General features: G+C 43.3%; 1 protein-coding gene across 2 annotated transcripts in view; it reads right to left on the reverse strand.

Annotated features, from left to right (window-relative positions):
* Pdss2 (decaprenyl diphosphate synthase subunit 2) overlaps window positions 1–13,946 on the reverse strand; it is a 190,392-nt gene that overhangs the window by 34,224 nt on the left and 142,222 nt on the right. For both annotated transcript variants that reach the window (XM_055615983.1, XM_055615982.1), the window contains one exon: window positions 12,821–12,952. In XM_055615983.1, coding sequence (XP_055471958.1) covers window positions 12,821–12,952 — 132 coding nt within the window. The remainder of the gene's footprint in view (window positions 1–12,820; window positions 12,953–13,946) is intronic.

The following is a 13,946-nucleotide window of genomic DNA, read 5'->3' on the forward strand; positions in this document are numbered from 1 at the left end:
ACATGAGCATACATACAAAACCAACAGACAGACAAGGGCGAAGAGGCTCGCATGGAGTACGGTGACCACAGAGACTTCAACATGCGCTCACCGCCTCACAGGGGAGGCACTGTTTCCCGAGGACAGGAAGTGCTCTAAGATCTCAACTGCGATCACTCCAGACGAGCTGTGACCTCTCTGGAAGATGGGCATGTTGGGAAACAGAAAATATGGCTTCTAGGCCTTGACTGGATATAAAACAATTTAGAATTGCTTTAAAAATATAGGCTTGTATTTTTGTTTCTTTGTTTATGAACAACACTGGACCAGGGGGGCGATATGGCTCAGTGGGTAAAGGAGCTTCCTGCCAAGCCTGATGATGACCTCAATTCAATTCCTGGAATGGTGGTTCGAGTTGCTCCATCTCAACTTGTTCTCTGACCTACACATGCATTCCCCCAGTGAAACCACACACACACACACACACACACACACACACACACACACACACACAGAAAACATTTAAAAGAGACCAGAGGTATCTAAATTCTCATCTCTCTCAGGCTCTGGGCTGATGGTTTTAGAATCACCCGGGTTTCTTGTAAAAAAAAAAAAAAAAAGCAGAAATTCCCAATCCCCTGTCTTCGAGAGTCTGCCTTGCTTGAGATCACTTCCTGTCTATCATCCTTTCCAATTCCGCTGCTTTGTGAGTCAGTGTTTTGCTGAGGAGAACAACTGTACGGCAGCCTCAGGACCTGAGAAGAACGCAATGCTCTAACTTTCTCCTTTTTTGACATCTGCCACTTATCACGTGTATTTCCAGCAGAGCAAGATATTATTAAAATAACTTTCTCACTGGGGCCCAAAATAGGCTAACATGAAAAAAAGGCTGCAACGCAGCAGCCAGTCCTGCACCGCCCCTTGGCACAGTGCTCATCTCGCAACCCCTGCAAATTCCACCTCACCTGCAAATCCCTGGGGGCTTCGTTAGGAGGGTCTTTAAAAGGGGCTCACTCATCTCTTTGCCTCCTGTTGGTGTGCTTCTTTTCAATCCGGGGCATGAGCAAAGACAGTACTTTCCCCCAGTCTTTAGCAGTTCACAGAGAATGTACAGTTTGAACCTTGTTTTATCTTTTGAAATGATGATGGTAGATAAGAACACAGCCCAGTGATCATGGCACAGGACAACTCCTCAGACAGCCTTGGTCAACCCTGTAAGATAACATTTCCCACAAAAGCACTGCCAGGCCAGGCTCTGATGGGGGTGGGGTGCAGGAAGGGATCTGTTTCTGAGGTTTTTTTATACTTAGGTTCGTGCAGACAGATTTCTGTTGGCAAGTAATGCATGTACATGTGGCCTTATGCTTTTTATAGGTCAGGTAACAAAGAAGGGGCAGATGACAGAAACAAACTGTTTCCAATTTCCAAATATTACTGTCTGAACTTGAAAACTGTATGTTGAGACACCATTGTTCTAAATGTATAAAAACTAATATTTCACTGTGTGTGTGTATGTGTGTGTGTTTGCAAGAGATTGATTGTCTCTACCTATCAGGTTATTTTGCCCAAATGTTATCAGATAGGTTGAACTTTGTAACTTAAGCTGGCCTTGAACTCACAGCAATCTTCTTTTCAGCTGCTGGTACTCCAGGCCTTGCAGTGCCCGGGAGTGAACCCAGGGCTTCCAGAATAACAGGGAAATAAACTGAGCCACATCCTCAGCCCAAAGGCTCTCTTTTTTAAACCTTTAGGAAGAAACTATCTCCTCTCCTCCAACGTTTTTTCTCCTTTTGTGATGAATATCCAATCTAGAACCCCCTTGAGCTGGGCAAGTGCTGACGCCTAGCTCCACCTCCAGCTGTTGCCATTGCCATTCACCCACCGCTACTCGGTTGCTGACACACTTGCTGCCTTTGCACATCTGCCTTTGTATGATCGCTTGCTATTTGGGATTAAGTTATAGTTACTGGGTTGTGTGTGGTGACTAAAACAAAGAGTGTTGTAAGTTATTACACATGCAACGTTCTGCCTGCGTGTACATCTGCAGGCCAGAAGAGGGCACCAGATTTCACTACAGATGGTTGTGAGCCACCATGTGGCTGCTGGGAATTGAACTCAGGACCTCTGAAAGAGAAGCCAGTGTGCTTATCCACTGAGCCATCTCTCCAGTCCATTCATTTCTTTTAAAACCTTTTTATTTTTACTTATTTTTATTACAAATGTATGTACATATGTGTACTTGCTTTTCTGTCTATATATCAAATCTGTGCAATACCCGTACAGGCCAGAAGAGGGTGTCAGAGTCCCAATGGAACTGAAGTTACAGGCCATTGTGAGCTGGATAGGGGGGCTGGTGACTGACCTAGACCTGTACAAACACAGAAAGTGCTCCTAAGGCCGAAAATCTCGCCAGTCCCTGATGTTCATCTCAGTAATTCAACATTTTCCTTTTAGGAATACAGCATTCCTCTGCATAATCACAAACCCATCGACATATCCAACAAGCCTGTCATTCATTATAGCTATTTACATACTTATAAATGTCATATTTAATATGTTTACAGATGTGAATATATTAAAAGTATAAAATTATGTAAATACATTAATTTTTACTTTCATTGTATGTGTTGCCTGCATGTGTGCATATACACAAATGCACAGTGGCCACGGAGGCCAGACAGGGTGGTGGGGGCCCTAGACCTGGCATTATGGATGGTTGTGAGCCGCCATGTGGGTGCTGGGAACTGAACTTGGAAGGGTTCTATGTAAGAGCAGCCAAGTGCTCCTAACTGCTGAGCCATCTCCCAAGCCCTCATATTATTACAGTTTTATGTTTTGTTTTCAGACAGTGGTCAGTAGGCAAGACAATTACACAGGTACTTCTTTTCCCCAGAGTGAAGTCACCAGAGTTCGCCTGTCCTTCAGTACCAAGGCTAGGGCATGCCCACTGTATCCCTGTGGGGTTAGTAAGCCATCTGCAGACTCTGAGCCTGGCAACTGTTTACTTCTCTACTCACCACACGACCTTTTATTTGTTTGTTTGATTTTTTTTTAAAAAAAAGATTTGTTTGAATATTATTTATACAGCATTCTGCCTGTATGTGTGCCTGCACACCAGAAGAGGGCACCAGAGCTCATTCTAGATGGTTGTGAACTACCATGTGGTTGCTGGGGATTGAACTCAGGACCTTTGGAAGAAGAGTCAGTGCTCTTAACCTCTGAGCCATCTCTCTAGCCCCCCGTTTGTTTGATTTTTGAAACAGGGTCTCACTCTGTGGCCCGCGCTGACCTCAGGCTCCACAGTATTATCAATTATTTTACGTGATCATTGAGGACTCTTACAGTTACTTCTCTCCTCGATGCCCCAAATGCCTGACTAAACAACTTAAGGAAGGAGGCTTACTTTGGCTCACAGTCTGAGGGTGCGGTCCAACCAGGTGGGGGAGGGAGAGCAGCAAGTGTGAGGCAGACAAGGAACAGAGAATAGAGAAAGCCCTTTCCGCGCTGTCTTAAATGTTCTTGTCTATTAATATAAGGAAGTCAACCCTGTTCAGAGACGAACTGCTGCACGACTGCACCATACCCCCTCTTCACCTGGAAAAGCTGATCAGCAATGAGGGGAAGTCAACACTGCCGGAAGCAGTCTTTCATCCTCTCTTCCTTTGCTTCATTGGCAAGTAAGGAAGCAACCACAGACATCGAAAGGTATGGTGACCAATTCTTAAAAGAGAAGGAAGGGGCTGTGTTTTCCCACTTAACAAATCTCCCTGTGCTCAGAGGTCTTAATTATCCCTTGTATCCTGATTTCCTATGCTCTTGGAGAATCTGGGGACATGTGAACTTGAAGTCACCCAGTTTGCCCAGGATAAAACAACCCAAAATCTACTGTAGCCTCAGGACAGCCAGGAGCAAGGACGCAGGCTAACCACAGAGGTGTCTGCCCAGTAGAAAGTCCCAGGACAATGGTCACCAACCTGCAGGGTGCACCTCCAGTTCACTATGCCGAGACTCTAACAGGCTGGCTTTTCCACTTCCACTCCTCTTCCCGTTGCCTCTGACTGGCTCTCTCAGCCCACACCTGCCAGCTCCTCCGTTCTCTCTCCAGTTCACAGTTTGAGCTCAGACACATTTTTCTCTGATCTTCCTTAACTTTCCATTAGGACTTTCCTGTATCAGCTGTCTCCTAGCCCAGCCTCCTGAGCGCTGAGTACAGCTGTGTAGCACCACACCTGAACTGTCTGCGCATGGCCAGCTGTGTCACTTTCTAATGCCTGCTTTCCCGGGAACCCATTCCCACCGTCATAACCAAGTCCTTCTGCAGCTGTATGCACAGCACCATTGCCAAAGCCCTGCCCCAAGTTCCTTCCTCTGCCCACTCCCCACCTCAGACATTAATCACACTGATATTCACAGCCAAACAAACCACAGTAAAACAGAATCGTAAGGCAAATTACTGCTGCACCCTCTGCAATCAGTCCCTTTGCTCTCTGATACTGCAACATGGGAATCCCCACCACCTTGTCCCCCATACACGTACTGGTTGTGGCCATTTGTTTGGAGATAGGGCCTTTTTTGAAAAAAAAAAAAAAATTTATATTTTATGCCTATGAATGTATGTTTTGGCTGCATGTACGTCTGTGTGCTGTGTGTGTGGTGCCCACAGGAGCCAGAAAGAAGGTGTTGGATCCCTTATAAATGGTTGGTTATGAGCTGCCGTGTGGGTGCTGGAAATTGAACCCAGATCCTTGGAAGAGCATTTCTGCAGCCCAGGTTATCCTCTGAGCCATCTCTGCAGCCCAGTACAGGTTCTTGATATGTAGCTTAGGCTGATCCCAAACTAACAATCTGCCTCCCTCTGTCTCCTGAGTGCTGGGATTCTTTTCATTGTAACTCATGTATGTGCTTTTGAGACAAAGTCTCAAATAGCTCAGGTTGGCCTCAAACACCCTGTGTAGCTAAGGATGTCCTTTGCTTTGTGAATCTCTTACCTACTTCCCCTGAGTGCTGGAATTACAGGTGTGTACCACCATGCCTAGTCTTATGTGGTGGTGGAGACTGAACCCAGGGCCTCGTACATTGCCAGGCAGGTACCCTGGCAGCTGAGCTACAATCTCTAGCCCATGGTGGGATTACTTAAGGAATATTTTAATTCTGAAGATATCTAGACTTACGTCACAATCCATGGTCACACAAATAGTTCTTCCAAATGCTCACAACATATACATTCTATGTAGAGAGTAGTGTTAATATTATTTCCTTAGAAATGCCTTAAAATAATGCAGGCCTGGTGGCATACACCTGTAAATCCACCACTTGGGAGGCGGAGGCAGAAAGGATGAGGAATCCAAGATCATTTCAGCCAGCCTGGGGTGCGTCAGAGCCTGGCTCAGTCAACCGTATACACTCCTCCCCCAACAAGAAATGATTCAAATGATGGTAAATAACTAGAATTTCTCACATGCAGCTCATGGGGACTCCTAATGTACACCTCTCTTATTTAAGAAACTGCACGTGTGATTTTTATGCACAGTGGACTTATTTAGCAGTTTCTGTTTTCCTTTTTGAATAAAAAGCAACAGCAGGATTTCCAGGGAGAAGCGAGTTAGAGCTAGCAACGGTAATGTGTAATGCACTTGAGGTGTTTTATGGCTGCTTGTGACTGTATCAGAACGTTGTGAGTCCAGGTGACATCTCAGTATACATTCAGGAACAGCCAAGAATATCATCATGCTTGTTTCTTCAGGTGGCTTATAATGGCAGCAGGAAACCGGCAGGATCATTAAAAATAAAGCTTGCTGACCTGCAATAGCCCCTAGATGCCCTGAGAGAGCCAGAGCTCTGCCGTTCTCTAAGGATTCACCTTCTTAGCGTCAAAAGGAAAACTGACTAATGACTTTACCTCCCCAGGTAAATCACCCATTCACTAACGGTATTTTCACCTGATCATTATTTTTCAGCAGGTACAAATTTAAATTTAAAATTAAGGGAGTGAGAAATCTGTTGAGTTCAGTATGGAGACAATGCTCAGTAAACACTTAGCTACTGTAGAGCTCAGGTTTCTGTCTCTGTCTCCTGAGTGAGGGTGTGAGCTCAGGGTGTTGGTGCAGTATCGAATTGTTCAGGTGGCCGAAGGAGGCATTGGAGGAGGCAGAGCCTGATACCAAACTAGCATGGTGCTCTTCCTTCCAGCTTCACAAGGACTGATCAGGTACCAAGAGAAAGCCATCTTCCTCTTCCATGTCCAGTCAATAATGCTCACTCTGTGCAGAAAATCAGGGTAGACTCAACACGAGGAGGAGTAGGAAGCAACTCTACATGCAGCAGAGAGGTGTCACCGAGTCTCTTCTAGATGATTGCATGTGAACGCGTGCTCTACCGTCTATGTGTGTGCATCCCCATTATGACCAATGCGTGCAGAGGCCTGAAGGGGCGGTGGCCCCTCTGGAACCAGAGTTAGGGACACTGTGACTCACTATGGAGGTGAGGGAACCATACTTGGGTCCTTGGCAAGAGCAACAAGCGCTGCCACGTTAGCCAGCCTCTTTTCTCTCTCTCTTTAAACATTAATTTATTTTAATTTTATGTGTATGAGTGTGTCTGGTTCCCATGGGGGTCAAAAGAGTGCATCGCATCCTTGGAACTAGAGTTACAGCTGGCAGCGAGTCACCATGTGGGTGCTGGGAATTGAATCCAGGTCCCCTGCAAGAGCAGCTCGTAACCTTACCTGCTGAGCAATCTCTCCAGCCCACCTCCCCGCCTCTCCCTCTCTTGCTCTCTCTCTCTCTCTCTCTCTCTCTCTCTCTGAGACAGGTCTCACTCGGCAGCCCTGGTCATCCTAGAACTAGCTATATAGACCGGGCTGGCCTTGAGCTCAGAGACCGTTACCTCTACCTCTCCAGTGTTGGCATTAAAGGCGTGTGCCACCACACCTGGCATTTCAATGTATTATTGATGCATTTATATATTTACTGCATTCAAGTGTATTCTTTTACAATTTTAATTATTTATTATTTTGCAGGCGGGCACATGTGAGTGTGGGGTAAAAAGACAACACATGGGAGTGTTTTCCTCTTCCACCCTGAGGTCTCACGATTGCTCTCAGGGCCATCAGGCCTGTCAGTAGGCATCTTTCCTGCTAAGTCATTGCAACTCTTAAGAAATCTATGTTTTAGATTCACTTGGGAAACTAAAAAATACTTGAGAAATAACCCAGTTCAATGGCATGAAATTACAGAAGATGATAAAAAGGATATGAGAAAATGTGATTGCAGTTACACAATGTTGCAGAGGCCAGATCAGAATCCAGGCCTCCTAACTCCCGTCCTCCACGGGCACTTTGCTTATGCCAATTTAACTCTATTTGACAAAACAGGGCTGCCACCAACTTTCCCCAGAGACAACCAAACTGTATACACATGAACGTGCACACGCACACACACTTTTGAACAACTCCAAGTACCCATGCCAGGATTAGCAGTAATTCATAAATGAATTTGCTATTATTCTTGAGGCTCTTACAGTCAAATTCAAAACTGAAGGAAGACAGGATCATGAAAACAACAGAAGGGTAAATTACATGAGCAAAGGATGCTAATGAGTGAGCTCTTTGAGATTTAGATGGAATGTCCCTCAAGCTACACAAATCATGTGTGCTATCCCTGACTCGGAGGCATTCATGGAACAAGATCTTTATCTTAATGAGGTTATATAAACATGTTATCATAATCTAGACAACTAAGACAATTTAAGAGTTTTTAATCTGAAGGACGAGGTCCCTGAATGGTCAGAAATTAATTTCTTTGAATGGCTTTCTCCTCTCTTTGCCAGGGCCCCTTTCTTCACAACTCAGACAGGAAAGCTGGTGGAATGGACAGCGAACACCAGTCTTTCCCAAGGGAGGAGGACTCAGCAGTGCCCACAGTGTACATGGGATGGAGGGTGGAAAGTGTTAGCTCACAGCACCGTCTCCATGCTGGCTTCTACACTAGGTCCATTTGAGGCCATCTGATACTCAGGAGACATGCTTTTCTAAATGGTTTTCCTTTGAATCTAAAAATCCATCTATCTGGGGATAACGACTTCAGTTTTAGGACATTTCACTAACTATTTAAGAAATCTTGGACCACTCTGGTGCATATTTACAACTTTGTGTATCTGCAAAAAACCCAGAGCATTGACATGCCTTTCCCTAAAATCTGTATCTATGCCGTGCCTTCATAAACATCTAACTCCTATGAGAGCTGCTAGCTTTCATTTAACTCATTCAGTGTATCTTTTCAACCAAATGTAAATCTGCAATGAATTCTAATGCAATCCAATTAGAGTTAGTAGCACCATCTGTATACATACATACATATATATATTCAGTTCAGCTGTCAAAAAAAAAAAAAAAACCTAACACATACATACTCCAATAATACAATGTTCAATAGTTATATTTCATTGTCTCAAACTTCATTCATCCTTTTCCATATGTTTGTTTGTTTTGAGACAAGACCTCATGAAGCTAGAGATGGATATGAACTCCTGATCCTCCTGTGTCTCCCCTGGGGTTTCAGGCATAAGCCACCACACACAGATCATAAAGGTTTAAATGTGGCAATTTTAACTTTCTTTCTTCTACAGTTAATATTTTAGTATATATTTTGGTATGTTTTGCCCACGTCTCTGAAAGTTTTCTTATGACAGATTACTAGAAGTGAAATTAAATTATAGATTTAGCCAGGCACACACCTGTAATCCCAGCACTCAGGGAGGTAGAGGCAGGGGACCTCTGTGAGTTCAAGGCCAGCCTGGTCGACAGGGTCCAGGAAAGGTTACTCAGAGAAACCCTATCTAAAAAAGCAAAACAATAAATAAATAAATACAAGTAAATTAGAGTTTTAAAATAAAACCAAATAGAACAGTATTTAAATCATACAATATAAAACTTCTAAAAAATAAAAATAAAAAAAGACCCAGCACCTGCAGACTCTATGTCCTTCTCTTTAGTCTTTTCTTCTGTTTTCAGGTATTTCTCTTTCCCGGTTTTAAAATTTCAGATATTATCCACTGATGAACGAAAGAAATACTTAAATCTCTTAAATGTTCAAACCCTTTCCCCATCTTCCTCCTACTTTTTTGGTTAGTCCATAGTCTGAATGGTGCCAGTTGATGACAAGAAAGTTCAATCTCTGTATGACCTAAGCCTGCAGCAAGCCCCACAACTCTCAATGCCCCTCGGTGCGTGGGAAGGCCATGTGTGTTTTCCTTGCTTCCCAGGGACCTGCTGCAGGATTCGCCAGCCCTCTAGCTGCCAGTAAGGACAACGGGATTGAGGTGGCTCAAGGGCACTGCGAAGGCCGGTAAATGGCAAGGTAGTCTCGATACAGGGAAGGTAGCACAGCATTACGCAGTGCAGGGTAAGAAGGCAACCACACAACCGTCCTGTGTGCTTTCACCGGAGCAAGGTGCTTATCGCTAGGCTAACCCTGGGCAGAGCCCGGGGAAAACTCCCCAACACAAGGCCGAGTCTTCCAAGTTAGAAGAGAAAGGCAAACATAAGGAAGAGGCAAGTGCGAGGAAGGGCAAATGGGGGTGGGACCAGAGCGCAGAGCGGGCTGACCGTAGATGCCCACCTGGTGTGAGCTCAGCTAGGATGCTTTTCATTTCCCTCTAATCGGGGTTCAATGCATCTACTTTTACAATTTTGCTTAATAATTTTTTTAATAAAAATTGGAAATGTTTCCTAACTCTAAATGGTATTTGCATCATTTCATACACAAAATCCGTTTCTTATAAAATATTCAGGACTTAGATTTTTATGCTATATAAATATTAGTCTCTAAGCCATATGGAACATTGTGATTACATTTTCTTATGCATTTTTAATTTTTCTCTACAGCCAGGCTAATAATTGCTTCTCTTTATTATTTTTAAGTTCTGGAGATTGAACCTAGGGTCTTGTGCATGCTAGACAGCACTTTAAAGCTGAGCTTACCGCTAACATTCCTCATCTTTACTTTTTATTTTGAGACAGAGCCTTACTACATTGCTCAGGTTGGCCTTGAATTTATGCTGTAGCTCAGGCAGGCCTCGAACTTGGGATGTGCCTGTGTCAACCTCCTGAGAAACTAGGATTCCGGGCCTGCCGAATGTTGCCACAAGTGTTTGATAGGAACTGAACTGGGGTCCTCTGCAATAGCAGCCAGTGCTCTTAAGCAATGGGCCATCTTTCTAACCCTCACATTTTATTTTTTTTATTTTTTTCAGATAGGGTCTCCTGTAGGGCAGGCTGACCTCAAATTGGATAATTTAGCTGAGGATGACCTTGAACTCCTAAACCTTCTGCTCTCCCTGAAAGTGCTAGAACTATTCTTAACACTGTCGAGCAGATGAAGTCAGTTCTAGTTATCAGTTATCAGTTATCTAGTTATCAGTTCTAGTTTTACTCTTAGAGATACTTCTCCTGGGGCAGGGTAGACAGCTCAGCGGGTATGATGAGCTTGGATCCCCAGAACCCACGTACAAGCTAGTGGCAGTTAGAGAATCTGTCCTCCCAGTGCTCCTGCGGAGAGACGGGAGGCAGAGACAGGAAAAACTCTGGAAGCTCCTGGGCGATGACAAACTGGAAGCAAGGACTGACATCTGAGGTTGACCTCTGACCCCTACACATGGGCTGTGCCACGTGTGCAATGTCACTGACATACACCAACGCTCTCACACATAACACACGCACGCACGCGCACGCGCACACACACACACACACACACACACACACACACACACACACACACTTTAAGATTTCTCCTAAAGCTCTTTGTCCTCTTGTCTCCGTGAGGCCCGCCTACATAGTCATCAGCCCAGGGCTTGTTTGGGTCACATTTAGTGATTCACACTGATCCTGTGGTTGACCCGCTTGGGTTTCAACCTGGATATACTGGGTGGTAGTTCACAAATTACTTAATCTCTCTGTGCCTCAGCCTCCTAATTGGTACATGCTGCTATTGTTGTTACCTTTGTTCTTGTCTGTGCCTAATCATTACTTTTCTAGACTGTATTTTTTGTATTAACGCTGGGGATGAACTCAGGTCTTTGCACATACCACTGAGCCATATCTTTAGCCCCATCTCCATCTCAGGAACAAAGACAGGGAAAGTACGTTTCCTAAGACCCCATAGATCTTGAACTCACAATGTTCCTTCTCAGCCTCGCAACTACAGGGAACATAGATACGTATCTCCAGGCCCAGCTTCTTAGTTGGCCATTGCAAGCTTGTTTTGTTTTAATCCATTTTCATTTTATACAGGAGCGCTGTGCTTGCATGTATGTCTGTGCATTACATGTGTTCCTGATGACCCCAGAGGCCAGAAGAGGGTATCAGATCCCCAGGAACTAGAGTTACAGAGGGTCGTGAGCCACCATGTGGGTGCTGGCAACTGAACCTGGGTCCTCTGCAAGAGCAGCCAGTGCTTTTAACCTCCTCTCCAACCTTCTTCATGTTAAATAAACCTGTAATAATTTTCTGTTTTATACCTGATTTCTGAGGTTGTCTTCATATGCCATCTTGTCTAGTTTCTTAGGTTTAATACTGTACTAAGGGTACTATCGAAGCATGTCTAAAAATGTCTGTTTTTCTTTTCTTTGCATTGTCTGTTTCCTCTAAGTTCGCTTTTGTCAGTCAGTTTGGTTTAGACAAGTCTTTCTCATGGTGGAGTATTTTCCCAAGGCCCTGTGGTCCTCTGTTCCATATTCTTCTCCAGGGTGAGGGAGGCAGAGAGCCCGTTGTGGGGGACACTGAGACTGGTCATTGTGGATGACTGTTCATGGATACGGAATGTGTACTGAGGGGTCCCCAAACTGCCACCTCTGCCAGTCTTTTCTGTGGGGCTCGACAGCTTCCTAAGAAGGAACTCTTGCAGTTTTCTCCTTGGTGAGTATGAGGGACTTTAAGCTGGCTGTGAGCGCCCTGAGAGTCAGCCCAGGAGGGGGGTCAGGAGACGGGAATTTATCTTTCAGAATGCAGGTCCTCACTTAGGCACTCTGCTGTTGGCTGCTACCCTATGTTCCCACCCTTGGCTGTGCCTGGAACCATTCCTACATCTACAGAGTCAGTATAATAACACCAATCACAACCATGAAGTTAAGTAAGTCTCACAAGACTCTGTATAAAAAGGTAGGAAGTTTTTGTATAAGATTTTCTGTACTAAGAGAAACCAAATAGTTCCCTCCAACCTGCCCAGGTCCCCCAAAAGTTAGGAAATTTACCCCATTCATGCCCTTTTATTCTTCCCACTTCACCATGCTCCTCGACTCTTCTGGCTTTGATAATGTCTCAGAGTGGGTGTTCAAGGTCCAAGTTTGTTTTAAAATAACCCAATGAGCTGACAGACGGAGCTCATGTTATTCTGCAGCTTGCACTGGAGTCCACAGATGGGAAATTGCTGTCAGTTAAAGGGTGGTGCTATTACCATGCCCAATTTCTGAAAGCCGTTAAAAAAAAAAATCCCAAAAGTTAATTAGCATTCTCAACAGGCACTAGTGCTGTGCTGCCGTAGTCTATATAAGAAAACACAACAGGGTGGCCTCTAGTTTATAACTAATACTTTACCTTTTTTTAATGTACAGTTTTTATTTATTTTTTTAATTTTTTATTAATTTGTTTTTAAATTTATTACAATTTATTCACTTTGTATCCCAGGCAGTATTTTACCTCTTAAACATGTAGGTTATAAAGAATCTTGCCTGTAAAGAAAATAGCCTTTCTTTATGGCTAATCTATATCCTTAAACTATCATGAAGTAGGACTTGTGTTCTAGGATCAATTACAATGGTATCAAAAATAGGAGTGATTTAAACTTACCTCTCCAACCTGCTTAATCCACAAATCCCTTCCAAGAAACTCCCGATGCAAGACTACAGGTGCTGAGTTTAGGTTAAAAGTCTTATAGTCGCTACTCTTGTCTTTAATAAAGGGCTGGAGGTCAGAGTTTATCTAGAAGGGACAGATAGAGGAGCTATGAGCACAATGCATAAATTCAGGAAGTACCAATTACATAGTGTTTGGTGCTCTTTAATAGGATTTAATAAGCACATGCACATTCTGGATGATTTAGCAACAATGTTTAAAATCCTTCAGTTTCAGTTTCATAAGGCGTTTGCCTCTGGTGACAACTCTGGGACCTTGTGTGTGTAAGCAGTTAGTCTGGCTTCCAGCTGCATCCTCAGCCCCTTCTCCTTGAACTTTAAGTTCAATGTAGAGACTTAATTAAATAAAGACAAAGTACATACAACTAGTTTACAAAAAAAAAAAAAAAAAACAAACCAACTTTTAATAAAGTATGAAAAATCTTCATCTGGAAATTACACACACAGACACATAGATACACATACATATAAACACATACACACATATACAGACACACACAGACATAGACAAACATGTATAAACACACATACACATATACACTTGTATGTGTTTCTGTCTTATATGGGTTCAGTAACTTCTGAAAGTAAGTTAACTGAAAAATTTGTGGGTATTTTGTTGTTTTGTTTTTGGAGAGTTTGTTATGCAGCTCTGGATGTCCTAGGAAAATGAACATTTAAAGTTAGAGAGAGGCAATCGCAAAGCAGCTGGCTGGGTGAGACTTTATATTTCCTACGTCATTAAGAAGAATGAGTTATCAAGGGATTCCTCCCTTCTAGTCTCTTCTATTCTTGGGAGTATTCTCAGTTTTTCTTAATAAATCTATGTTCCAGCTTTGATTGAAAAAAGTCATATCATGTATTAAAATTGAAGCTTTCATTTTATACACTATACTTTCAAATTTTTTGAACTTTTCATAATTTGTTTAACATAAGGATTTACAAGAGAATTGGAACATAAATAAAACACAGTCTACTATTCTGTAAGAGTGATATTACATGCTTTTTTAATAATTTGAAGGAGTTATTTAAAGAATTCTTTTAGGTGGTAAGAAAACATAAAC

Source organism: Psammomys obesus, unplaced genomic scaffold, assembly GCF_907164565.1.
Source record: "Psammomys obesus unplaced genomic scaffold, mPsaObe1.curated_primary_1811, whole genome shotgun sequence".
Lineage (NCBI taxonomy): Eukaryota > Metazoa > Chordata > Mammalia > Rodentia > Muridae > Psammomys > Psammomys obesus.